The sequence below is a fragment of the Pseudopodoces humilis genome, chromosome 23 (assembly GCF_049639895.1).
Source record: "Pseudopodoces humilis isolate 2021_Gansu_Grassland_sample_001 chromosome 23, ASM4963989v1, whole genome shotgun sequence".
Taxonomy (NCBI): Eukaryota; Metazoa; Chordata; class Aves; order Passeriformes; family Paridae; genus Pseudopodoces; species Pseudopodoces humilis.
In genome coordinates this window covers 3,827,049-3,854,459 of record NC_142222.1, presented here as the reverse complement: position 1 = coordinate 3,854,459, position 27,411 = coordinate 3,827,049, and the positions used below count along the sequence as shown (strand labels likewise).

The window sequence follows — 27,411 nt, the reverse complement described above, 5'->3', positions numbered from 1 at the left end:
GCACTGCATTTATACACATTATAAATTAACATCATTTTTGGGTAGAGGTCTGCAGCAGCATTTCATGGCCTTCCCTGCTGTATGTTTTTGCAGAAGTATAGTTTCATTTCAAGTCCTGCTCTTTCCTTTCAAAAAAGCTGAAGCTTGGTGTTCATCACTGCTTGCTGTAGTTTACAGCTAAGAGTAGTCAGGGCCTGAGTATCCTCTTGTCTGTCACACCCTTGTAGATGTTAAGACTTTGGCTTGTTGGTTTCTGTGGATATTCTGTCTCAGGGCTAAAGATTGTGCCACGTTGTCAAGTCAGGCACATTTGTGGTTTTCCCACTTACTCCTTTCCTTTTGTTAGTGGACAACATCAGCACTGTTTGATCAGACACATGACGTCCTGGAAAGATGCATCTTGGTAACCCAGAAATTTCATTACAGTTCTTAGCAATTGGCAAGAACATTTCAATGAAATTTCCATAAGCTTTGGCCTTAAAAAGATTCTTGACTCCAAATATCTGAAGCTGATTGTCTTGTTGGCAGTTGTATTTTGTACATTAAGAGATAGATTTACATCCTCCTGGTTTTACAGAGCTTGCACAGTGTGTGGTTCATGCAGTGTGCAGGATTTTCTCAGTCAAATGCCTTTGGTTGTTCTCTTCACCAGTAACAGAATCTCTTTGAAGAAATTCCAGAGTTGTTTTATATAACCACCCCATTTTTTTTCATTCTCATTTAAACACAATTACTAAAAGTAACTAAGCCTCACATTTTGGAGATTAAAAGGCTGTGAGTTCTGGGCTGTTCCCTTTTCTCTGCTGGTCTGCAGTCAGTGAAGTGCAGTTGTAATCCTGCTCCCTGTCCATCAGGGTTTACTGCTCTTGCTTCCTCCCCCTTGGGAGTAGTTGCAGTGTTGGCATTTCCCCATCCAGGCTTTGGGGCTTGTTGGTGAATTCCTGTTTGCTGCTATGACCTTGACTCAGACCCCTCCAAGACCGTTTTCCAGCAGTGAACAGCCTGATCCAAAGGATCAACCTCCGGAAGCGACGGGATTCCCTCATTTTGGGCAGCGTGATCGGCATCTGCACCATCCTGCTGCTCTTGTATGCTTTCCATTGATGGATGTTTCACCCCCTGGACTCTGCTAAAACTCATCACCACCTTCCCTCCTCCCAGCCAAGGAAAAGTGAGTGGGGGAAGCATCAGACTTCCTCAGCCTGCTTGTGGCTGGGGCTGTCAGCATGATGTCTGGAGCTTCTGATGGTAGACTGTGACACTGGGCTTGGGCTGAAGCTGCAGTGTTTCTCCTCCCCTGCTGTTCACCTTCCTTTGGGTTAAATTTGGTGGGATTTGTTTGTCTTTAATTCCCTTTCTCACTGCAAAGTAAGTGCCCATGGGATGCTTAACCAGAACTGGGGGAACAGTTCAGTGCTCAGCAGTGCTGGGGAGGTTTGGTGCTGGCTGGGGAGTGGGAAAGGATTAAATTTGCCTTGGGTGGAAGCTCAGCAGGAAGGCTTTTCCTTCTAATCCCAGCCCAGAACTGAATTTCACCCTGAGAGATGAATATTGCAGCTTTAAGGCTTCAGGTTGCTTCATTACTAAATACATGTTCTGTCATTCTTTTTAACTCCTTTTAACTTGAAATTCTAGTTATTTCTGCATAATTTGTGCTGTGAAAACTGTGCTTCACACAAATTTTTCAAAGTTAACAAAAAAAAAAAATAAAGGGGGGTTTTTGTTCACTTTTTGCACAGAATACAAATAAAGTACCCTCTGAGGGAGATCATAAGATTTCTTGTGGCTTTAAAGGGACTGACCAAGTCTCCCTGTGTAAAAAGGGAACACAGTATCCCAGCAGCTGTTTACTCAAGTGTTCAGTCATCTGAAAAGTGACCAAACATGAGTTCACCTGAAGTAATCTTTTGGGTGCCAATACTTTGATTTTCGCTGGCATCATAAAGATCTTTATAATAAAGACACAGTAAGCTGTTTACAAAGCCTATACTGTAATTTAGATGAAGTTCCTCTGATAGTGTAGTAAGAAGGATATTATCTAAATGGTTGATTGGGAATGAAAATGATGGTTATAGCTGAGGCAGAGGTGTCTGTGAGCGAAGGCTTTGGATGTAATTCCTCCTAGCAAAGAGCTGAATGTATGAATAGTGAAACAAGTGTTATTTACCATTACCTGGGGTGGGGAACACTTTCTTTTTGGTCTGGACAGGCAAAAAGAATCCTGTTGTTTGTCTGTAAACAAAGCTGACATCTGCAGTGGCTTTGATACTTCAGCTTCCCAGATTACAGATTTTTCTGCTCTTTCAACAGCACTTTTCCATCTGTCATATCATAACCCAATAAATTCAAGCCTTGGCAGTGAAATACCTTTCTAAGAACTTGATTAACTCTCTTCACAATCCACTTACAGTTCTCCTAGCAGATTCTATGTATTCTGTCACCCACAAATATCACAGTCCCCAGGTTCTCCTCTGGAGCAGAGTCCAGTGGGACAGACACAATTTTTTACTCTGTTTTATAGTGTTTTATAGTCCTCTGTGTGTTGGAGGGAATAGAGACTTGTGTAGTGTGCAAACCCACACTGTTACACCCAAAATGTCTGGATTTAAAGGCTCCTTTGAAGACTTAATAACCCTGTGCTAAAAAACTCAACAAGGGCTTCTAATCAGCCATCCTGCCTTTGGGATTTGGAAGCATTTGGAATTAATACGTGTAAAACTGTGGGGCTTGTATTTGAAATAAAGGGTGATTATTTGCTTGATTTGGGAGCGTTCCCATTTGGAGATGAAGTGTTTATTAAGGGGGTTTATGAAAAAGCTTGATGGATAAAGGAGGGTTATTAATGGATCTGTGTATTGGGAGATCAAACTTCTTCTCCCTGTTGCCTTTTCTTTGATTCCTCCTCCACCCTAAGGGACCCTGATCAGCACTTGTGCATCTGTTTAGGATTTGTAGGATTTGGTTGCTTTATAGTTGGCAATATAAGATCTGCAGTACCATAAATAAATTCATTTATTTAATCTTATAACAAGTCTTTTTATTGGGCATAACTGATTATTTGGTGCATATATTTAATCTTATTGTGAAAAAAAGCTGCTATGGAAAATATGTAGATTATAATAAATATGTAAACATAATTGAATTTTCATGTTATGAAAATGTTATGAAGGAACTGATATATTTTAGTATAAAAATAATGGAAATATGCTGAATTATCTCTGATAAAGCTTTACTGGAAACGGTTTTGGTGTTGGCAGCCCCTCCATGGTTTTTGTTTGTGCTGGTTTTGAGTCAGTTTTGTATTGAAAAATACATTTAATTATCTTTGGAGTTTTCCCTTCATCATCATCTGGCAGAGTGAGCGGGTGTTGTGCTGTGCTCCCTGGAGGGGTGTTGTTTGCATGTGGCCCAGGGAAAGACTTCCAAATTCAAGAGAATCAGCCTCATAATTCATCTCTAATAGCCTGAGCCTGTGGTCAGAACAATGGACTGGAAAAATGAACACAGTGGATTGTAGCATTCTGCCTCAAATCCCAAAATACAGGTTTGTGTGTCTCCTGTTGCTAAATGTGTTCTTGGAGTTTTTCATTCTGTGTTGTTCCTCTTGCTCTGAGGAAAAAAGGGACGGTTAAAGAATTCTCATTCCTGCAATTCCTGCCAAAGTGGCGGTTTCCTAACTCAACCCAACAGAAGCGTGCTAAGAAAATCATTGCTGAGCACTGAAATGAAGGTGGGAAATCCAGGGTATTTCTACAGGGTGTGTTTCACACACACAGACACTCTTCCTCAATTTCTGCTTCATTCTTCCTCCCAGATAAGCAGCTTCTTCAAACCTGGCCAGGCACTGGAACACAAAGGATCGTGTTGGTAACGATGCCACACTTCACACAGGTGGGAATATTTTTATCCCTGTTCTTTAGACTATTTTTTACCTGACCTTCAGTCTTTGGTTGCTGCAACAAAGCAGTGGCATTTGGGCAGCACCCAGAACTGTGTTCACAGCTGTAGCTTCTCCCCTGGGCAGTGCCAGGGCTTTGACCTTCCTGGGCAACCTTTTTTTCTTAACCAGTATTGATTTCAGGAGTTTTGCATATCAAAGTCAGGTATAAATTCCTGCTGGATTCGTGGCACTGAGGAATCAACTAGATTTTTCATTTGTAGTTTGGAAGTCCTTTTGTTGCATTGTCTTAAGATTAATGTGAGAAGAGTCAGTTCCTTGCTGGATGTTGAAAATGAAAGAGCAAAAGTAGATTTTTAGCAGATGTGAAAGTGTCAGGTGAATTGTTCACTGCTTGTCCTCCAGGGCTGTGTCCCCTGAGGTGCTGCTTTCCCAGAACTGCTGCACAGGGAGCCAAAGCTGCTCCACTACTTCTGATGGTGCAGCTCATTTAGTCACCACTAAATGAGAGTTTTAACTCTCTAAATGTAGCAACTTATTTCCCAAGATCACATGAGGCATGACCTTTTCCTATTTTTACTGGTTTTGTCCCAAAGCTTTTATTTGAGACAGGAAGGAGAGGGTAACAGCTGTGAGTGCTGAAGGAGGAAATGCTTCTGAAACTCTGTATAACAGAATTGGATTATGGAATGTGCAGGACAAAAGACTGAAGTGAGAGACACACTGAGCCTCCAGGTTACATCTGCAAGTGCTCTCTGTGCCCAGCACCTCTCCTGTCACTGCACATTTGAACCAGTGCTGATGTTTTAGTTCTGAGTACAAAAGGAGCTGTTGGTCTGTGTGGTACTGAAGAAAGCATTTAAATAAACACTCTACACCCAAAACAAAGCCCTTTCTCACAAAACATCCCAGGCCTTGTAAATGAGTTTCTGATTGCACTTTCTGATTATTTTTTTTTTCTTTTCATACATGTTCTTGAAACTTATATTGTAATTGTAATTATTTTTGTTCTCACCTATTGTGCATTCTCTGTATGTATTTAAATAAAAGGCTTTGATATGTAATTTAATAATAAATTAGAATTCTAAGCAAGGTGCTTGCTTCTTTCTCCCCTTGACAATCTTTGCCTACCTAAGCTTCAGGGAAGATGCAGAGAGGATTCATCTCACCCCTTTGGAATTGTCCCTGGACGTACAAATGCGTGTGTTTCTCAGGTTTTATATCAAGTATCAGATGTGATGGAACATTTCCTGACCCAAAATGGTTTGAGGGGATGTGTTCCTCCTGCCTGCATGTGCAGTCCTGGGCTCATCTCCTACCTGATTACACTCTGGGTGGTTTTCCCTGCTTTTCTTCACCAAGTGGAGCAGGGATGGTTTTCTTCAGAGGTAAGTGTTAAAAAGGAAGATCTCTCTGTGTGAATTTCTGTCTTCAGGGCAGACAGGACTCTGTTACCCTGTGGTTTTCCAGCACCACTGTGGTCTGGTCCACCTCCCTCAGGTCTTTCAGCTAGGCAGTGTCATGCCTGAAGGATCCCCCTGTGCCTGGTGCTTTAGCAATCAGTGCTAAATCTTTCAATGCTGCTCCAAATTTGTATTCTCAGAGCAGCAGAGCTGTTGTGATACCTGTCTGTGCATGAGGCTGGGAGTGAAGAGAGAGACTTCTCCTCGCAGAGCTGTCGTGCTGTGGATATAAACACTGCTTTAAAGCAGAGAAACATCTCTGTATCCTTATGCCTACTAAATATTCAGGAGTGACCAGATGCTCTCCCAAGGGAAAAGCTTTGCTGTATGTCTCAAGCTAAGGGAGAAACTTCAAAAAAACTTTTGAAAATGGAAAGGCAGTTCTGGTTTCAGATTGTGGGAAGTGCAGTGAGTTTTTCCAGTTGCAGCGCTGGTAATAAGTGGTGCATAAAATTCCATCTTCGTTTGGATTAGAAAATAAATTATTAATGGCACTGAATCCCTTTTTTCCAGCTCTCTGTAGAGTCAATAATTTATAGTGGCACAGGCATAGGATATATATTTTTAACCATCCGCCTCCCAGACTACTGTTGTTCATATTAAGGAGTGCTGTCCTTCCTGACAGGCTCGGTGCAGTGGGTGTTCCTGCATTATGGATGAGCCATGCTCTGCTCCCTGAGCCCCGCTGCCATTCCAGCAGCACAATTCCTGCTGAAAGGGAACCGAGCACTCCATTAGAAATTCACACAGAGAGACAGGAGCGCCTTTGTTTCCTCCCTTTCACCGAACGTGGGCGGTGTACAGCGCCGTGAACTTGATTTTTTTGAGTGTTTTAATAGAAAACCTCGATGTTTACAGTTGGTATTCCCATTTCCTGAATGCCAGTCTTTTATCCACCATCTCCAGGTAGCAAAGCTGTGCTGCCAGCGCCTGTGCCTTGGCAGCTCGGCTGTGCTCATTAAACACTCGGAGCCTGCTGTCGCCTTCATCTTCCCCTTCTTCCCAAGCTGTCGGGGCCGCTGGAGCGTGTGCTGCAGCTCTTCCCTTGCTCCATCCTCGCCTGTCACAGCCCTTCCCATGTTCTTTGTTCCTAGTGGGACCCTGAGGCTTTGCTAACCCAGATTCCGGAGCGCTGCGAGTGAGGCAGGAGGAGCCTGGCTGTAAATCTGAGCCTCTGCACCCCTGAAACAGCGTTTGCCACTCTCTCATTGTGGGTTATTTTCTGGTTGTCTTGATTTTGGCACCCTGTGGACCCTCTGCCAGCCAGTGGTGGGATTTTGAGAGGTCTCCTGCTCACCATGCCTGTTCAGATCTTTCATCTTGTGTTGCTTTGTCTGCTTGCTGTGCTGCCCATCCAGTTCTCCTCCCTTCCTTCCTGGGTGTTTGGCTTCACGTAGACACTTCAAACACGTGGATTTATTTTTGGTTTCATAATTTTTGTTTCTTTCTTAAAAATCCATCCTTTGAAGTCCAGAAGGGTTGTCCAGGGTGATTGAAGCTTATCAATCAAAGCCAATCCTGAAGGAAATTCACTGGTAACCATTGAGTGCACAAGCACAGCGTGGGGCTCTCCCACAAACGCTGTAACCAAGGAGGGTTTCAATGTTTTGTTTCTTTTCTTATCTCCCTTGCCCATACCCATCCGTCTGATGCAGAATTCTTGAAAGTGGGGACAGTATTCCTCATCTTTTGTCTTTCTAAAGCTGCACTGAAAATAGAAACTCCTCTCTGCAGGTTGCAAAGCCCCATTGAGCTGCCAGCTGTACAGTGGAAACTTCCCAAAGATGTTTGTGGTTCCTGTGCCTGGGCATGTCATCTGCTACAGAGCCCTCCGGCTCCAGACCTGTGCTGATCTGGCTTCTTCCAGGGTGAAATGCTGCTGAAACATCAGATTTTTAAAGGGAGCTTTTTCTAAAGGCTCTGCAGGATGCTCAGGAATGTTGCAGGTGTAAAAAGAAATCATGAGTAGCTGGGAAAGTGCTGATCAGGTGGCCCTGGCAGGTCCAGCTTTAACACACAAACCACAATTTATTACATTAAAAAGCAGCTGGACCATTCAAGGGCCTTGCCCCCACTGGAGATTGGTGGGAACCTGGTGGGATCCTTTGAGTATCCCCCACTTCCAGTGTCAGGGGAGGCTGGAATGATCGTGGGGCTTGGTCAGCTTTGATGTGGGACAACACCTAAGAGCAGAAGGGGGGAAATGTGGATGTTTCCCTGCTGTGCTATAAATGCAATTCCCTCTAGGTCAGGCATGTATCACCATTGCTAAATTTACTTCAAAATATTACTGAGGTGGGGAGGTTTGTGACTCAGGTCTATAAAAGCACACACTGCTTATGTAAAGAAATAAGTTTGGAAAGAGACAGGAGGGGGCTCAGGCTCCAGCAGGGACCATTCCTGGTGTTTATGCCCTCTCTGCATAAATAGATCTTTGTACTGGGAAGCAACTGCACCTCCAGGTTGTGTGTTCCTTACAGCAGGATCTGCTGGCCAGCTCTTCCTGTTTTTCCAAACATTTCAGGAAATGTAAATAATTTCCAAGCCTATGCTCTAGCTTAGATGAATTTGTTTTAAAATAAAAAACCAGCAAATGCTGTGGGATGATCAGTTCTTGTAACGGTAGAGGGTGACTTTCAGATCGAGTTGTGCCACTCTGGGAGGGCAAAGGAGGGATTCTGCTGTGGGGATTTTGGTATTTGGATCCTTTTCATTCACTCAGGTGTGTGTGTGTGTGTGTTTGGTCTTGGAAAACCTGAGTTCCTGGAGTCAGTGCTGACTATCCTGCACCACAACCACATCCCAGAAGAATGAGCCTCTCCCACTTTTCCTCAGGAAATGCTATTCCTCAATTCGGCAGCCAAATTCCTTCTGTAGTTGTGGTGCCCCTGGGAGATGAGTGCTGGTTGTCTGGGAGTTCTGGGCAGGGGAAGAAGAGCTGTTAACTCATTTTTTAGGACAATTCAGCTGATACTCACTCTGTTTTGCAGTCAAACATCAAGGTAAAGGTAGAGCATTGCTTTAAAGACAGGAGCTCCTTTTGTTTTACTGCTGTTTGCTGCATACCTGGGCTGGCTGCTCCAGACCAGTGAGGAATGACAGCTCAGGGTGTGAGGGACTGGGCTATTTTTCTGTCCATCTGGAGTTGATTAAGTGATCCATCTGCACTGATCCTTGCAGGGAAGGAAGATAAAACACGGGTTTTATGAAATTGTACCTGAGATCAAGTAAGTGGAAGAAAACGCTTTGGAATCTGCAGCCTGTAATTAAACATTTCCAGGAGGCAGCGAGGTGCAGCAGGCTCAGCAGAGGAGGCATTTTGCTGGGAAGTCTTTGCTTTGTTTCATGCTGTGTGCTATTAAAGCAAACAACTTCACAAGCTTCAGAAGCATTGGCAGCTCTTGACCAAGAATAGCATCTCACATCACAGCTAAACTGGAAACAATGAGGGCCAGCAGTCATCGGCTGGGTTTTTTTAGCCTGTAAACAAGGTAGCTGAGCTCATGGAGAAATCCCCATTTCTGTATTTTAGGTGTTCTAAGATGTTTCATCTTCTGAAGGATCCAGCAATAACCACCATAAAGCAAAAATCCTGATTTGAAGCAGATCTGCTGATGCAATTCCCACTTACCTGGGCACACCAGGCTCTCCTCCAACACAGAAATCCTAAATCCTCACCACCTAAGCCAAGCTTGTGCAGAGTCTACCAAACATGTCTTGTCTGACTAAAAAATTACTCTGAGATGTGATAGAAACATCCACCATGTGGGATCATGTGGAATCCCCATCCCTGGAAGCATTCAGAGGCACATGGATATGGCACTTGGGGACTTGGTAAAGTGATGAGCATGGCAATACTGGGTTGGATGATCTCAGAGGGATTTTCCAGCCCCACTGATTCCCTGCTGAGCTCTACTCCTGGTTCAGAGTCTCTCTGGGGACGTGGGAGCTGTGGCTGTGTAGCTCCTGCTGCGTTTGCAGGGGAGCAGTGACAGCTTTGGGCTGGGTGCAAAGTGCAGAGCTGCAGAACAGCTCCAGGAAAGGATGGGCTGGGGCTGGGTAGGAAAACAGGAAGATTGAGCCTTTCAGCACCCTCACAAAGACAAATTCATTTTTTCTCTGTTCTATTGTTGTTGTCTACCAGGACTGTGTTCGGTGAGCTGCTGCTTCAAATTTTGAAGATGTCCACAATGCATCCAAATTTCATCTTTTTTTAAATCTCTGCAGCTAAGAAGCTGTTCTGTGAGCTGGGAGAACTTGGGTGCAATCTGTTCTTTTTGGCTCCATGCTGGGGGCTGCATCTCTGCACAGCAGAGCCAGGGTGTTCATGTGCTGCTCATCACAAAGTCTCTCTGCACTTCTGCAGCCCTGAGCTCTCCTCCTGTGGCTGCTGAGCCCAGGGCTCCATCACCTCCCAAATGACTTCCTGAGAGGCTTTGAGAGAGCCCAAGGAATCCCTGAGCTGCTCAGTTTCAACAGCAGCCAGCATTAGGAGACAAAGTGGAAATGTTATCCCTGTGTTTTTGATTCCTAGCTCCTGACTGGAGCAAAGTCATGGAAACCAGTTGAGGAACTGGTGGCCCAACTTTCTGTCCTTTGCCTGAACCCCAAACTCATGCAAATTCATCAGTGAGGACAAACACTGGGAGATGAAGGGGAAGCCCATAGTGTTCAGCAGAGAACGTATGCAACGTGGAAATTGGATGTGAACCTCTTGCTGTTCATGTGTGAATCTATTATACATGAGCCCATCAGAGCAGAGTATTAATAAAACAGGAGCTAAAGAACTTGGCACTGCCTTGTCTTCAGTGGAACATCAGAGCCCGGGCTGGCGGCGGCCTTTGAAGTCTGGGATTGCATCTGCCCGGCTGCAGTGGTGACATGGGCAGGATGCTCCAGGGGGAATCTCACCACTGAAGGGGAATCTCTCCACAGAGTGGGGGTTTTTATGTGATTCAAATAAATCCTCCTCCAGGACAAAGACATTGCTTTTTCTTTTTTTTTTTTTTTTTTCTGCTTAGTCTTCTGGCTTGCTGAATTCTTTAGGCAATGCACGAAGAAGGCTGAAGATGGTTTAAAGCAGCCTCAGACATCCTGTGCTGGGGTGTAAATGGCATCTGTTCCTTCAAAGTTGTCCCCCCAAGACCTCTCTGTGCCTTTTGTTGCACACAGGTACCACCAGCCTGAACCCTCTTTGCTTTGCTGAATCATGGGGAGTAAATTACACTGGGCTTTTTAACATCTGCATTTTGTGTCTCCATCAGGACAAATAAATGTGGCTCTTCAGACCTGCCCTGTAATCCCAGCTGTGCTGCCAAAGCCCTTGTGCAGACAGTGCCTCTGGCTCTGCTGGGTGAGCAGAGGCAGTGGGGAGATGCTGTAGCTGAGTGCAAAAGAGAGGCTTTGTGCAAAGCCAGCCTTGGTGTAAAATGGGAGTAGCTGAAATGTGGTGTCAGCTTGGATCTGCATGGCTGTGAGTAATTAACCCTGGCTGATGGCTCTCAAAGGTTTGAGCAGCTGCTCTCTGAGTCCTGGGATGTGAAGCTGAACATCAAGAGCATTGAGTTAGGTGCTGTTACAAGGGGAGGGTGTTTAGGGGTAAGAACCAGCAGATCTAGTTAGACTTGCAGTTTTCAAAGCAATGGGGAATGGGTGCACCAAAGAAATGGGCTAAATTTGTTAAAAATGCCCCAGTCAGCTGCAGGGCTGGGGAGGGGGATGATGCAGTGTATGAGAAAGGCTGTGAGGTGAACAGGAAGGCTGAGCTCGGTGCTGGTGTGTTGGAGGCTGTGCAGCAGCTCTGTCTCCTTGGGGAATGCTTGGTGCCTGATCCATAGGAAACCTCAGGGATAAATCCACTGTTGAGCCTGATTTATGGGGCTGGGCTTTGTGTTGTGGGCAGCAGCTGATGTAGAACTAATTCCTGTTCCTTGGATTAGTGTCTGAGATGGTCATGAGGATAACAGTTCTGTTTTTCATGAGCTCACAAACATTGAATCTCCATCCTCTCTGGCTTTGAGTACCTGTTCATTCATTTATCAGTGTCCCTAAACCCCACAGCTTGCTCCTTAAGAAAGGGCAAGAGGTGTTTGTCAGAGTGAAAATGACAGGCAGGCCAAAGATTGTCACAGCAGAGGGATTTGGGTTTGGATCACGGGGTGGGTCCATTCACCCTCGGGCTGTAACCACTTCCCAAAGGTGTCTACAGCAAGTGCAGCAGCTGGATCTGCTCCACTGCAGTTATTGGGAGTTATTATCTCCCCTGTGAGCGAGGAGAGTCCCAGACCCCTCGTGCTGGACCTGCCCGTGCCTGAGGGAACCCCAGCAGGACGTTAAATCCATTTGTTGCTGAATCATGGACATGGATGGAAGTGGAAGTGCTGTGTCTGATAGCAGGGGCCTGGAAGCCTCATTTTTCATCCTTGCTGTGGTGGCTCCTTGCCTGGGAGAGCTGTGGGACTGTGCCACCTCCTGCAAGTCCTGCCCTGCGCTGGAGCCTGCACAGACTGAGGGTTTGCTGTGTGGGACAGGCAATTCACCCCACAGGTCTCTGCTGGCTTGGAAGCTGTGCTGCCCCTCGTTCCCAGAGGATGCCAGGGGTGTGCAGGGAGAGGAGAGCACTGGCATTCAGCTGAATGAAATGGTTGTGCAGCTCAGCTTCAGTGAGGATCAGTCACCTCGATTGACCAGTTAACACAAATAAACCCTGGGGGTGACAGGTTTCCTTCCAGGCTGCTTGGAAAAACTCCTGGGAAGTGTTTTTTGTTAAAACCAGCACAAGGCTGCTCTGTCTGCACCTCTCCCTGCTCTGACTTGTGCTGTTTTCTTTACTCTTTGCCTGTACATATTATTTGCAACCCACTGCACCCAAAATACCAACTGGCTGCTCTCAGAGTGTGAAGCAATCGCTGAATGAGTAGCTTGGATAATTATATTTTTTCTCATTTAGACAGAAGAAACCAGTTCAGCTTTGACCATGCATGTTACATTTTAATTATTTTTTTTTTTCTCATGCCAAGAAATACAAAGAAAGTATATAAGATATACCATACCATCCTGCAGAAAAAGAAACATTTGTCAGCAAAGAGAAGCACCCAGCTGCAATTCCTGGTGTGTTCATGCTGTGTGTGAGCTGTGGCTCTCCCAGTGGAGGGGATGGACCCTGCCATGGATCCATGCCAAGGATCAAGTCCTGGCACCTTCTAACAAGGGTTCCCAAGCGCTGTCAGAGTTGCCTTGGTGAATCCTGCACACGTTCCCTTTCTGATGTTTCTTATCCTGGGTGGGTAGAATCCTGGATAGGTTGGAATTTTGCTACCTACTGGTGTCAGCAAATGCTTTACAAATATTCCCACTTTGAAAAGGCTGCTTTCCCACACACACACCCCCTTGGCTTGTGCCCAAGCAGGGGAGTTTTTCAGCCCAAACCTAACTGGTTTTTGCCAAAACTAAAGGCTGTATACTGAAAGGAAAACGAGTTTAATCTGAATTATTTCAGCTTGACAGTGCAACCCGGGCTGTGGTTGTGTGAGAGTAACAAAGTGACAGGCCAAGGGTGGGGCCAGCCCGATGGGTGCCTTTCTGCAGCCTCTCCCTGGGCTCAGAGCGAAGGGAAAGGGAGATTCCATTCTATTTAAAAGGCAGGATCTGCTCCTCTTGTCTACATGGAGAAATCTGTGTGGGGAAGGTGATGTACCCCGTGCTGCAGCTGGGTCAGAGGTTCCCTGCCCTCTCTAACCCTTCCAGCAGAGCCCAGAGATGAGATCTCATTGCAGCAAGACCTGTTTGGGTTAAAGGAGAGGCAGAGGCTGGGAGGAAGGAGCTGTGGTCCTCAGGAATGCTCTGGGGGTGGGAATGCTGAGGGACAGAGTGGCAAAACCGGCAAAGAGAGGAGTGAACTGGAACAGGATGAAAAAACAGCCAGAAAAAGCAAAGCCATCCTTAACACAGCAAACTTTGAAATCCTTTGGTGGCTTTCTTTCCTCTGCTGGTGCTCAGATCCCTCTGGAGTCTGCAGGCAGCACCCAGCGTGGTGCTGAGATCCACTGACTTGGGCCAGACCTTTCCTCACCCTCAGCCACTGCATCCCACCAGGAGCTGCTACAAAAACAAGCCAAGATTGTTGCTGGTTCAGCTTAAAGCTTCAATCCAGCCTTGATGCAGCCAGCAGCCCTTCTGTGCCACCCCACAGAGCCCAGTTCTGCCCAGGGACAGCAGTGCCAGGGAGGTGCCACCAGCCCCAATGCTCTGCTCAGAGTCTCCTTCCCATGTATTTACATCCCACCAGGACCTCACTCTTGTCCATGGTAACTCCTACTCCAGCTTACATTTACAGACATTTCCCACCTTCTCCATCCCTTCAGCAAGCTCCCCTCCTACCAGCTCAGCTCCCCTGTCAGGTAGGGCTGGATTGTCACCCTGCTCTCACCTTTCCTTCACCAGGGGGGAGAAGTTGGCCAGAGCCTGAGGATTTCATGACTGTTTTGGTTGCAAACACAGAAAATTCTGACATGAGTGCTCAGAGGAGGCTGCAGCAGGTGGCAAAGGGCTGGGGGATAGGAAACAGGGCTGCTGGTGGGGCTGGAGAGGAAAAGGCTCATGGCACAGTTTTTGTGGTTGCCCCCCTGTGTGCTAAAAGCCGAGTTCTGGGGAGCTCCCTGTGGATTTAGTCAAAGGGGTGACTGTGCCTGCTGGCCTCAGGATGAAGTTCTGCCATCATCAAGCTCTCTGTAACACAGCACAGGTGAGGTGTGTGCTGAGGGCTGGGGGCCCTGCAACCTCTTCCTTCATAAATATGAGCAAATTCCAACCAAAAAAAGCCAAAGAGGGAGCTGAGCTGGGATAAATCTGTGGGGGATGGGGAAAGCAAAGTGGCAAAAACTTTGCAAAACAGACTGCAAAATGTATGGAGAAGTTGATAGGGGAGCAGGGAGAAGGGACTTCCTGGATGTCCCTGGAGAGTTTATCTCTCCAGCACTGGAGAGGCAGGTTACAAGCAGATCAGGGATAACTGTAGAGGCTTTCCTCTGGATTTAAATGCAGGATAAGAAAAAAAAGCTGAGTACAAGGCTGCAGTACAATTGTATCTATTCAGGAAGATTTTAGAATGAAAGGGATTCAAGTGTCTTAGTTCTTCTCTTTCGTTATTATACATAATAGTGAGGTGAGAAGCATCACCTGAGCTGTCCAATGAGACAGGAGGCGCAAACAAATCATCACCCTGGGGATCTTGGGGGAATCTTCTGCCTTCTCCTGCATCCAGGGGAATCCACTGCTTTGTGCTGCCCTGGCCTGGGACTTCTCGTGGCAAGGACCACTGCAGCTGCCTCACCTTCCTCTGGCTGCAGGAATCCCATTTGGAACCACAGTGGGGTATAGTTCGTCTAATCCCACTGAAAAAAAAACATATTCCAAGGAAATCTGTGCTGATACATGGTTCTGTTAAGGAGGAGGAAGAAAAGGGGGTTGATTTGGGAACTGCTCAGTGCCTGAGCATTTGCCATCCCTGCAATTAGAGCAGTAATGTGAACCCACCTCGTGGGGGGTGGCAGGGTTTAATCCTTTGGATGCAGAGAAGCACTTTAGATGAAAGGCTTTATATAATGATAAAAGAGCATTTAAATTCTTACTTAAATGCTCTCAAGTCCTATAACTCCCTCCAGCACTTTTCCCTGAAAAAAGGCCCTTCCTGCCCAAGGAGGAGTTTTCTGGGCTCTTCCCATCAACTGAATTCCAGCAGCTCCAAGGGCAAAGGGCAGGAGATGCAGGGACAGACAGCACTGCCCTTCTGTAGCTCCAAAAAACACCCCATGTGTTCCCCAGCAAGCAGCTTTTGGGTCCAAGAGTTAAAGAAGGAAACATTTGGGGGTTTTGATGGGATTTCAATAACCATAAGATTAAAGTTTGAACATCCAAGGGAGGGGTTCTGAAGGGCTCAGGAGGAAAAGATGCAGTGCCTGGACAGAGGATGGAGGAGGGAGCTCCCACCCAGCAATGTTCAGCAGTCCCTGTTTGCTGAACTCACAAAAGATAAATTGCAAAAGAAAAGTTGCAGATTTGGTCCATTTTGGACACCAGCAGTGGTGATGGAGTGCTGACAAAGAGCTGGGTGGAAATGGAGCCCAAGAAAGTGCTGTAGTGATGTGCTCTTGCTGTGAGTCCCTGGAATCCCTTCCAATGGAGAGAAAAATATTGACAGCGTGCCTGGGGGATTTGGCTTTGTCACCCTCTGGATTCAAACAACATCTAGAAGAAAAAAAAACACTTGAAAGAGGAGCAATCAAAAAGGTGACAGGAGAATTTTCACAGAGATGCCTGTGGCTTTGCTCATTAATTACTACAGAGTAACTACAGCGAGGACTTACACCTCACCCCTACCCTGTGCCCATTTAGAACCCAGGGAAGGAGTTAGTGCCAAGCAATTACCATGTTGTGAAGTTTCTTTTGGCGGATTCTCCATGTAGACAAGCCCTGGGAAGCATTGAATTTGGTGTAAATTGGGGGTGTTTTTCAGGAGATGGATGTTAGGGAGCAGAAGTGCCCTGAAGGACAACATTTCTCAGTCAGTCCAGGCTTTTATGTCGCAGGTTGTCAGCTGGAGACAACAGAAAGGCCGGGCAGTGCAGCTCTAGGTGGTGTGTCCCCAAAGTTTGGATCAAAGAGACTCAAGGAGCCAGTGGATGTGGCCAGAAGTCACAAAGCCTGACTAAAACAGGCCATGGAGCTTTGCATAGTCTGGGTGAGTGGGTAGAGGGCCAACCCCGAGAAGTGCCCGCAGCAATGAGGGGTGAGCGGGGAGGAGAAGGGCTGGGGCTGGATGGAGCCTCGAGAGAGCGTGTGGGGAGTGGGTCCCACGGGGATGGTGTGGAAGACATGGCAGGTCCTGTGGTACCTACAGACAGAGTGGGAGGAGCAGAGTCTGTTTTCTTGTTATGTTAAATACAAAACATTAAAAAATAATAGGACTCGTGGAACTGACCTCAGGCAGCTCCGGGGACGCCGGAGATTTCCAGAGCTGCAGAAGAGCTGTGTGAGGGATGCAAGGAGAGGAGCAGGAATCTAAAACTCCTTCATGCCCCTGAAAAATCTCCTGCAAGGCCCTAAGCCGAAGCCCCAGAGGGTTGGGGGGATGAGCACTGGCAGTGGTGGGGGCTGGATCATGCTGAGCCTCTGCAGGACAGACGTGCCGTGGCATCGGGGTGTGCATGGGTAGAACGGGCTCTCTGTGCCGTGGTGCTGCTGCTGGGCATTAACCAGGCTCTTGTCTCGGTGCCAGGGGTGCTAAGCTCCCTTTGGGTGCACAGAGAAATGTGTGGGTTCACAGGGAACGCCTGATTTTGCCTTCCATTAAAAAGCCCACCATGGGATGGGGGTGAGGAGGAGCCTGGGGTTCTCATGCAGCAACATCCTGCTCTGCCAGCTCTGACATCTGCCCTAAGTGATAAAAGAGCTTGTAGGAGCAGACATGGAGAACATTCCCAAAGGCATGCAAATGGTCATTGTCTCTTTTTTTTTTCTTTTTTTTTTTTTCTTTTTTTTTTCATCAAAAATACAAAAGCACCCACCACATCCTCCAGCTTTGGCAGCTGCGTTTCGTTCGGAGCAGAGCCATGGTCCTGCTGCAGCTCTGCACTCCCTCCTCCTCTGTGGAACAGCTCTCAGCTCCTGATGGCAGTTTGAGCTTTGTTTCGTTGTTTTTGTTTTGTTTTGTTTTTGTAGAGACAGAGAATTTGACGATTTAAAAACCAACAACCCCCCAGAAAATCCAGTGACTTGTGCCAAAATTCTCAGGAGGACTCCTCAAAACATCCCGTTCTTGCCTTGTATTTTCCTTCCAAAACCAGCTTCATTCTGGAGACTCTCTCCTCCTCTTGCACTTTAGTTGTCTCCCCACTCCATGAGTTCTGCTGGAGGGGAATGAGGTAGTGGATTTCCCCTTTCTCCTCTCCACGTGGCCTCTCCCATTCCTACTCAGGGTGATTTTTATCCCATCCCTCGCACAGGCTCATTCCCAAGAGGCGGTGAATTGAAGCATGCGTTCCTTCCGACGGCGCTCCAGAGCAGACTGTCTAGGGCTGCCCACCTACACTGTGACAATTTTTTGTTTTGTTGCAAGGCTGAAAGTAAAAACCCCAAAAGGAAAGTTGTCTTCCTCTTCTTCAAGGTATTTGCATGCTGAAACATCTTCTAGGAGCCTGTAAAAGAAAGAGTGGCTTAGGGCAGCTTCCAGCAGTCAACAGATGTTCCCCTTACGCTCCTGGCTTGGCTTTTGGGTGCTCCTGAGGTCCCAGTTTGCCTGAGTTGTGCTGATCATGGGTTGGCAGGTGGGGGCAGGTGTGTTTGGGAGGTTCCCAAGACATTTTGGGCTTGTATTTCTGGGCAGGTTGATTTGTGTCCTGGAACCTTTCTGTTTTTACAGCACTGCACTCTTCTAAACCCAACCACAGGCTTTGCCAGGGCAGGACCTTTTACCAGGGAGACCTTGTGTGGTCACCAGGGCACTCTGGACAGCACAGGGAGGGCTTTCCATGCTGGTGATTTGGACAATGTATGTTTCTAGGGGAAGGAGCCCGTTCTCTGAGGTGTTTTTTTATGTGTGCGTGCAGCTGCTGATGGTCAAACCAAACTGGAGTCAGTGCCCTCCCACTGCACTGGGAATGAGGTGGGGGTAGACTGGGGGCAGGTCTGTCCTATCCCCTGGGCTGGAGCTGGGAGCCAGGCGAGGTTCCCAGTGGAGCTGGGCTGAGGGAAGGAGAAGGAGGAGTTACCTCTGACGCTGAGTGAAATGTAGAGCACGATGATGATGGTCCCCAGCACAATGGAGACGATGCTGAGCAGCCTGGCCATGCGTCCGAGCCGCCGGGCGCCATCTGTGTCCCCTTGCTGGCCACTGTTCCTCGACTGGGGAGACACAAAAAGAGTCCTTTGAGAGAGGCAGCAGCTCCAGGGATGACCCCCTGGCTGTAGAGCCCCAAACCGAGCCCCATTTTCTTTCCTGCTCCTTTAACTGGTAATCGCTTGGTTCCCAAGCAAAAAATGCTGGAAGTGAGGATTCCTGGTGAGGGAGAAGCATCACTGCTGAGGGAAGAGCCTCCTGATCCTGCTGGAAAGGATGTACTGGGTGTGCTGCCCTTGGCTGGGGGAGCACACAGCACTCAGCAGAAGGGAGCTGTGCTGGAATTTCTCACCGTGTGTCAGCGTTTGCTGCCAGCCCGGCTCTTGGGACCAAAAAGCCTCCCCAAGTTTGTGCAGGGCTCTTCTGCCCCCCACAAAATCCATTGGGAAGGGGCTTTGGAGGGAGGAAAAGTGGGTGAGGGGTTTTAAGGCCTGTTGGTGATATTTTCACCTTGGAGTGAGAGGAAAGAGAAACAAGGTGGGGTGAGAAGGGAGCCCAGCATCCTTGATCCAGTGGAGGAGTTGGGCAAAACTCCCCTAAACTTCACTGGGGATGGGGTTTTATTGATGATTTTACTGTTTTGAAGCAGGTATTCCTCTTTAGGGCTGCTTTTATGTATTTAACACTTCAACATGGATTAAAGGCTTCTTTCCCTGGCATCTCCATCCATCCCTATCCATCTCCAGCCATGCTATCTTGGAGAAAAGGGGGATCTGGTGCAAACTGTGGGGCCAGCAGCTCCCACAGCCCTGTGCTGTGTGACAGCTCATCCCTTTGGAGCATGGCTGCTAAAACTGGGGAGATTCTCAGTTTAAAAAAAACCAACAAGTGTATTATTTAAAAAGAGTTAAAGGTGGAAATGGATAAAAGCAATCCCAGTTTCCTTTCAAAAAATGTGTATCTCAGAAATAGCTGTGGTGGAAAGGATCCCCTGCCTCATGTTAAAATAAAATAAAAAAACAACAATTAAGAGCAGGGAGACCTAGTCCAGCTCCAGCAATAATCATGAAACATCACAGAGAATCTGAATACTTGGTGTTACTGCCCCATTTCCCGTTCATCCTGCTTTAATTCCACTGCCTCTTGGCAGCACCATGACCAAAACATCCCCAGCCCAGGCTGGGCAGCTGCTCTGTAGGAAAAATGCAGCTTTGGAGGTTTCCATATGCTCATTTGAGTTTGTGTCAGCATGTAGATAACACAGCAGAGCCTCAAACGGGCAGGTGCTGCTTCCACTGCCCCCCTGCCACGTCCTGCCCCACTCACAGGCCACCCTGGGCATCACTGTCCCCACCAGTGACACCAGGAGAGCTCAGGACCTTGTTCCTCCTGGTCTCAACAGCAGGTTTGCCAGACCCACGCTGAAAGCAATGGGATGCAGCCAAGAGCTATTTTCATCACAGAACAGGAGGTGACAAAATGAAGCCTCATGGGTTGGTGGTGAGAGATGGGGAGGATGCAGGAGCCCAGGGATAGACAGGATCCCTGCCCTGCTCACTGACAGCTCCAGCTCTGGGGATTTGGTTTTTCAGTCTCTGGTTTTTGTAAAAAGTGTAATATTTTGGCAGGGTGTGGGTTAGATTGCAGTGAAATATGCAGTTTTAGCTGTCTTCTAGGCAAAACATATAGGCTAAGGGATTCAATATATTTATCACTACAGCTTCTGGAAGTGTTTACTGCTCATTTACCCTCAACAATTATGAGAAACACATCAGCATTGGCATGGGGTGTTTAGCAAGAATTTGGTACTGTACATATATTTTTCATCGGTGTGGAATGGTTTGATTGTAGCTCTCCGGTATCACTAATCCCATGTTTGGCTTTCCACATAAAAACATTAACATCTTGTTTATTAATCGAGGCTCACCAAGGCAGAACATCTCCAAAAGGCTCAAGGGCTCCAGGGGAGTGAGTCACTGTGTGAGTGCCAAGGGACTCCCTGCTACAGCCCAGAGCTGGAAAATCTGCAGGACCTGGGGAGTGGGTGCTGTTCTGCAGCCCAGGTAAGGCTGGGTGACTCAAGAGTTATTAATTTTACCTGTTTCTCACTGCTATCTCTTCCAATTGCTGCTCAAAATGTTTGGTTTTTTTTCCCTAAGTGGCCTTGTTGCAGACAAAGGCAATTACTTTCCTGTGCTAGTCCCAGGGATGGAGAAGACAAATCATCACATCCTCTTCTCTGCACTCTCTCCCAGTTTATGAACTGGCTTTGGATGCTGTCTGCTGCCATACACCAATTACTCAGAATAAATCATTAATCCTCAACACTTGGTGTTTTTGTTGAAGGAAACATTCCAAGAGAGGCATAAGTCAACTCCAGAGAGAGACAGATGACTGTAGCATTTAAAATGGGTGATGGTAGTCTGACTTCTGCCACATCTTTTGGGAATGACAGAACTTATTTTGGATACCAAGTGCTCTGCAGAACTGCCCTTGATGTTACTGTGTGGTGCTTCTGGCTGGATTTTTTCATTTCCCTTCATTTGCTGGGAGTTTTTTACTCTGGGATGTGGCTCCTCTGCTTCTTCCCCCAGAGTGGCTGCACTTTGGTGGGAAAAGGAAAGGATTCACAGCAGGAATGCAGAGTGGGTGCAGCCCTGCCCTGCACTCAGATGAGAGGGATCCCATGGGATGGACACATCCTTGTCCACCAGTCCCACTCTCTGGGGGTCTTGGGGAGTGACCTGAACTCTTTAGAACAGCCAGATCATCACTTGGTGAGAAAAACACATCCAAGAGTCCGTGGAGAAGCCTCCAGGTAATTAATTTCCATTAAATCAGTGTTAGCAGAAAGAGGCTGGGGGAGCTAGAGCAGGTTTTTTTTCCACCTCTGGCCATAGGCCCTGCTGGGATATGAGACCAGCTTTTGAGAAATGATTTATGAGACACTAAACTCAAAAGCATTCATTTACTTTCCTCTCTGGACGCTGCTTATTACCCAGGAAGAAAAAAAAAAAAAAGCTTTCATGTGCAAAAGCTTTGACTCAGGAAAGAAAAGCACAATTGCAGAGCTAAAGGAATGTCAGCCCATTATGGAAAGGTCCTCCTGTTTCCCCAGGCGATGGGAATCACAAAAACCTAGTTCCTGCTCAGCTCTGTGCATGATCAGGCACATCTGGGCTTTACTCTGAGAGAAGCCCTGAGCCTGGGGGAGCCTTAGGGGTCACTGGGAGCTCGATTCCTCCCTGCTGCAAGCAGGTGAAACATCAACCCGTGCCCTGAGAGCTGCTCCTGCTGGCAGAAGGACCCAGCCAGATGTTTCCCGGTTCCTCATGGAGGGAGGGAGGATGGATCACTCCCCATCCTGCTCTGCTGGTGCCGTGGGGAGATCCCTGGCTGGTGGGTGGGTGGGTGGAGGTGCTGGTGCAGGCAGGGCCAGGACTAGAAAGGGCTGTAATAAATTAATGAAACCACAGGACAGAGAGTGCAGGGGCGACTGTGCAGAGGGCAGAGGATGTGCACTGGCTACTAATGTGCCGTGTGTGCCTTGTCCTGGAGAACGAGCTCAGCTGAATGCCTTCTGCCTCCCCTTCCCCAGCCCTGGATGAGCCCTGGTCAGTGCTGCCAGTGGCCTTGGAAGCAGAGGGCAGCCCAATAATCTTATTGCCTTGCTGGTCCTGCCTCCCCTTGGCTGTGACAATCACCACACCCTGGTCCCTCTCTGCCTGGCAGGATGAACCAACTCCTGCTCTTTTTTCAGTTCACTCTTCTCCACGGGGCTTGTGTGGCCCGAGGCACATCCCCACCACCCTGGAGGCTCTGGCACCTGCAAGGGACAGGACGAGGATCTATTTTACATCAAGGCTATGTGGCTGGAAAATCCCCGTGAGAGACCTTGTTTATTACCATGGATATGCAACACCCAGCTGCTTTCCCTCTCCTTGCAGTGCACAGCCCAACAAGGCTGGCTGGCTTCCCTGGATGCTGCCTAAACAGTCTGTGCCACACAACTGTACTACGCAGATGACAGCTGGCACTGGCAGAAACGATGATTCCTCCTCAAAATGGAAATTGGTCTCCCTAGAGGGAGGGACTTTTTGTGGCAAGTGCCCGTGCCTGCCTTCAAGTTGTTGGTGGTTTTGGGGAGAAGTGCTTGGCTGCAGGTGCCCCCCAGTGTATTTCTGTGTGGTAAGCAGGTAATGGAGCCGATTTTCAAAGAACAGATTAGCCTTTGTTGCAAATCAAAGGCATAGAAGGTGCTGGGTGTGTACAAGAGAGCTGCATCTGCTGGGGAAGGGGGTGGCTCTGCTTGTAGGGCTGTGCTGACTGAGCCACCTGTACCCGAGATGGGTGGGAGGCCGGGCTGGCTTCATTTTCCCCTGCTCGGCTCTTGGTGTATTTGCTGAGGTGTGGGGGATGTTTAATGGAGAAAAATTGCTTCTCCAGGGCGACTATAAAAGCTGCAGGTGCAGCCTGTCCCTTTGAAGTGCCTGAGGCCAGGCACCAGCCTCCAGCCAGGGTCTCCTCAGCGCTGCAGGGCTGGGCTAGGAGGGGCAGAGGGAGATCCCTTGTCAATGCTTCTCCTCGCAGCTCCTTCCCGGGGAAGCCCAGCGAGTCGTCCTGGACCGCTGCCTGGGGCAGGGACCTCGCTTCCCGGAGCCACCCTGTCCTGGAATCCCACCCCCCTCTCCATCTCCATCCCGCCGCCTCCTTTTCCATCTCCATCATCTCCATCTCCATCTCCATCCCGCCGCCTCCCCGGGCGCTGCCCCAGCCTCGGCGCAGCCCCCCGCCCTCCTCCTCCGCCCGCGCCCCCCCGGACCCGCACCGGAGCTCGCTGCGGGAGCCGGGCCGGGCGGCACAGCCGAGCCGAGCGCTGCGGGAGCGGAGCGGGCTGCTCCCGGCCCGGTGCCGGTGGTGCAGCACCGCGGACAGCTCCGGGGCGGGCGTCGGGGCGGCGGAGGGGGAAGCCGGAGGCGAACCGGGCGGGTCCGAGCGCCGGGCGGGTTCCGCACTCACCATGATGGAGAAAACGAGGCCCACGATGTTGATGGGCCAGACGGGGCAGAAGCAGGAGAAGATGGCGAGCACCAGGTAGTCCCGCGGGCGGCCCTGCTCCGGGGCCGCCGTGCTGGTGGCCGTGGACGAGGCTCTGCCCAGGCTCAGCCGGGACGGCGACAGCGGCGGCGCCTCCAGGTGCCCGACCGACACCGACTTGTAGCCGAGCCCGTGCCCGTTGCGCTCCGTCTCGCCGGGCAAGGCTGCCGTGAAGGATTTGGAGCCGCGGAGGCCCTTCTCCTCCCGGCCCTCTGTCGCCGACAGCAGCTTCTCTGTCTCCTGGAAGCGGGTGGGCAGCGCCGTGCCCGAGCCCGGGCCGGCGCCCCCGGGCGCGGAGCGGGTGCTGCCCCTGGCCCGGCGGAGCGGGCTCCGGCAGCGCCCCGCCGCCGCCGCTCTGCGCTCGGGGCCCGCCGCCCCGCGGGAGGCCGAGCCGGAGGAGGGGCCAGCCCAGCTCGGCCCCCGGGGCAGGATCGGGGCCGCGGACCGCCCCCGGGGTGTCCCCGGTCCCCCCCTCTCCTCACCCCCTTACCGCGCTCGGCCTCCGCCCGACCTGCTGCGTGCGGCGCCGCGGCCCTCGGGGATGCTGGCGGGGATGCGGCGGGGCGGAGCGGAGCGGTGGGAGAGCCGGGGAGTCCCCGCCGCCTTCAGCCCGGCCCAGCCCAAGGCTCTGTACCGCCCCACCGACCCCCCGCTCTTCCCGGGGGCTCCCACGGGCTCCGCTCCGCTGCAGCGCTACGTGAGAGCCCAGCCCCGACCGGGTTCCGCCCGCGCCCACGGGGCTCGGGGCCGCCTCCGGCTCCGGAGGTGCGGGATACACACAGCCTTGCTGTCCCTTCTGGCTGCCAGCCTTTCCCCGGGCAGGTGGGGGACATGCGACACGGAGCAGACCCACGAGCCCCTCATGGCTGCGGAGAGGGCCTGGAGCTGCCCTGGGTCTGGGAAGGGCTGCCCGAGGGTGACGGGGTCTGGGTAGTGCGGGGGTGCTCGGTGGCACCTCTGGCTCCAGCCGCTCTGGGAAAGCATCGTCCCCAGGCACAGCGCTGGGGGAGGCTCTGGGCACGCTGGACTGAGCTCGCCCTGCCCTCGCTGTGCGTGGATGACCGTGGCGAGGCCACAGCTGGGGACAGGGACACGGCAGCAGTGACACACCGTGTCCCCACATAGGACCTGCAAAGCAGAAAGGGTGTTGGTGCAGTGTGAGTTACGTCTTCTCCATCCTTGGGTGCAGGGATGATGTGAGGGGCAGGAGGGAGGGCTAAAACAAACCTCAGAGCCCGGAAAACATGGATGTTTTTCACCCATTGTGTATTATGCTACAGTTCGAAATTTGCCAGGGGTTTCCCTGGCAGTGAGTGCCATCTACGGGGCACACCCAGCACCTTCCGCCTCCCCGAGAGGTGCCCGAACAGCCTTCTGCCAGCCGGGTCCTGCTGCCCAGCCCTGCCCGGAGCCTCAGCCCATCCTGCAGCCTCCAAACAGAATTGGGAGACACAGTTTGTGAATGTGGATGTGAGAGCAGAGGCGGTGACCCTCGGCAGGGTCTCTGTGACCATCTGTTTCCACCTGCCTCACTTGGGCTGACCACCAACGCCGGCGTGGGAAAAACACGGAGATGCAAATTTGGGAGGAGGGAAGGTTCCTGTCTTTGTTAAGGTGTCACGGAAACGTTCTTTGGATGCTGCTGTTGCTGGGCACTCACTCCCCGTGTGACGGCTGCTGACAGGGCAGGGCAGGGCCGTGCTCTGCTCCAGGGAGAGCCAGAGCAGGGAGAGGCAGGATGCTGTAGGGAGAAGCAGGATTCCTTCAGAGGATGTGGCTGCAGGCCTTCTTCTGGCGAGGATAACACCTGTCAGAGGCTGAAGCCAGGATGCCTCACACCATCAGCACTTTAAAGAGGCTCCTTTGCTGAGCAAAGAGCTCTCTCTCTTGACTGCCGCCAGTTTTCCTCTGCTCCCGGACCAGCTCTCTTGTCCCACCAGGGATTAAGGAAGGAGGAGAAGATCCCGGTCCCAGCAGCAGGAGGTTGGGATGGTTGTTCCAGCACGTGCCCCCAGGCAGGGAGAGAGCTCCGACTGCCACTGGAATGTTGGTAGCACTGAGGTGGGAGCAGCGGGGCTGGAGGAGTTCTACAGGGTTCAGCACTGAGGGAATCACACCGTGCAATTTGTCCTGTCCAAAAATCTGCCAGCTGTGCTGAGTGTGGCTGTAAATCCCTGCCTGATTCCTGCAGCAATTCCAGTTTGCTGAGCCTTGGGCAGGAGGGAGCCCTCACAGCTGGTCCAAGCTCTCCAAGCCAGAAGGAAGGGACAAAAGGGATATTTTCAGTTAAATTCCCCCTTCCTCCCCTCCGAGGGACCTGGCCGGGAGCGTGCTATTGGCCTGTCCCAGCAGAGCCGCTTCCCCGGTGTCAGAAGGAAACCGCAATCGGATGGGTGGGTTTTACGAAAGCCGACATCTGTCTCCCCTCCCGGCCTCGAAAATCTGCCAGGCACAAACGTCTGTACCAATGAGCTTAGCGTCAAAAGTCCCAGGGCAGTAACCTTTTCGTGCTCCTGCTCCCCTCCTTCACCGACATGAGCCAGAGCCACCCGCCAGCCAGGGGCTTTAGTGTGATCCCCGCTGCCCATCTGTCCATCCCACACATATTAACAGCCACTGCCCTGCTGCTGGCTTTGTAACTCGTGTTCTCTCGCAGAGCAAGCAAGAGAGAATAAATAACAGCGGCGATCAGCAGCGGTGAGACCTCGCGAAAAGAAGCACGGAGCTGGCACTTCCAGAGGACTTCCCACCCTCCGCAGTTTTCCCGTAGAGGGGAGACACGCAGCAGGGTCCTGTACAGCGTGTCGGGGGCATCACAGCTGAGCTCCACACCCTGCAGCGTTTCTCTCCCTCCCCCAGCAGTCCCTTCCCGCTCCCCCCATCTGTCCCACGGCTCCGTTACCTTCCCGGCACCGTCCGGCCACCCCAGCGCTGAGGTCAGGGGATGGGGAGGCATTGCTGCTGTCCCCAGCCCTGGCAGTAGCCCAGCTGCCAGGGGACCGCCCCGGCTAGAGGTTCTTGCAGGCTGCCCGTAAATCGCTGCTGGCCGCGGGGCGCGGGGTGCGGGGTCCCGCTGGAGGAACCGGCGGGGCTGGGCGGGGGGCGATGGTCCTTCGGGCTCTCGTAGTGATGGAGCTGCCTCTGGGGGGAAAACTCAGCCCACAGAGGGGTCGGAGGGCACCGTGTCCCTGCGGAACCGGGCTCCCAGGGCAGCTGGGGGCGGCTGCCTTTCACCCCCGACTCCTGCGCAGGGACCCCCGCCCGGGCGTGGCACTCGGAGTGGGCACAGGGCCAGCAGCGCCCGGCTCCGTGCAGGGACAGCGACAGAGCCGTGATCCTGTTGATGGCTCGCCGCAGGGTCGCGATTTTAGAAAGCCTTTTGCCCCCGAGGTCGTGCTTGAGGGCCAGCCGCAGGGCGTTGAAGGCTTGGTTGTAGTCCAGAATCCTCTTACGCTCTCTGACGTTGGCAGCCATCCTCCTGGCCTTGGAGCGTGCTGGCCTGCTCCTCTTCCTCATCTGCATCCCTCCCGTGTCCCCCGGGCTGGCGTCTGCTTCCCTGCCTTGGGAGACCCACAAACCCTGCCTGTAGCACCCCTGGGGTGCGTCCCCCGCTTCCAACTCCTCCTCGGAGCTGTCGGGCTCTGGCCCCGTGCCTTTCCCCGCGGCTACTCCGGACATGGCAGCGGCGAGGGGGAGCGGGAGAGGCGCTGCTGTGCTCCTGCCTCCCGGGAGGTGAGGGTGACACTCCTCCAGGGACCGGCAGCCGCCTCTAAAAACCTTCAGCAGCGCTCGTCACGTGGCTGCCCCGACCCTCCTCACCTGCCGCAGGTGAGGCACAGCGAGAGCCCTGCCTGCTCCCTGCCCTCAGCGTCAGGCACCGCTGCTGGGGTGCCCAGAGGCTCCCGGGGAAGGCACCTCCACCAAGCACAAGTTACAGGAGTTCCTTTAGTGTTTGCTGAGAATTTGGGCACTGCAGGAGTTCCCCCGGGCTGCTCTGCCCTCTCCTCTGCTGGGCAGGCTGGTGGCTCACCCTGGGACAGGTCACCCCAGGGTTCTCCGTGGTGCTGTGAGGCAGAGCCCTGTCTCTATCACGACCCTGGCTTTTCCTTCCCCCCGCT

At 50.9% G+C, this 27,411-nt stretch overlaps 3 protein-coding genes across 6 annotated transcripts in view; 1 reads left to right on the top strand and 2 right to left on the bottom strand.

The window, feature by feature from the left end:
• Positions 1–4,942, top strand: part of GOSR1 (golgi SNAP receptor complex member 1) — a 28,811-nt gene extending 23,869 nt beyond the window's left edge. For all 4 annotated transcript variants that reach the window (XM_005525755.3, XM_005525753.3, XM_088066276.1 and 1 more), the window contains one exon: positions 980–4,942. In XM_005525755.3, coding sequence (XP_005525812.1) covers positions 980–1,104 — 125 coding nt within the window. In that variant the 3' untranslated portion in view covers positions 1,105–4,942. The remainder of the gene's footprint in view (positions 1–979) is intronic.
• A 7,388-nt stretch (positions 4,943–12,330) lies between these two features.
• On the bottom strand, positions 12,331–24,277 carry TRARG1 (trafficking regulator of GLUT4 (SLC2A4) 1). The gene is made up of 4 exons (XM_005525752.3): positions 24,147–24,277; positions 23,216–23,765; positions 18,129–18,261; positions 12,331–17,555 (listed from the first exon to the last, which is right to left on the bottom strand). The coding sequence occupies exons 1-4, from the start codon at positions 24,275–24,277 to the stop codon at positions 17,548–17,550; spliced, it is 822 nt and encodes a 273-aa protein (XP_005525809.2). The 3' UTR covers positions 12,331–17,547.
• A 1,867-nt stretch (positions 24,278–26,144) lies between these two features.
• BHLHA9 (basic helix-loop-helix family member a9) lies at positions 26,145–27,008 on the bottom strand. Its single transcript, XM_005525934.2, has one exon. It carries the CDS (start codon positions 26,969–26,971, stop codon positions 26,231–26,233), a length of 741 nt encoding a protein of 246 aa, XP_005525991.1. The 5' UTR covers positions 26,972–27,008; the 3' UTR covers positions 26,145–26,230.
• Positions 27,009–27,411: the final 403 nt, after the last annotated feature.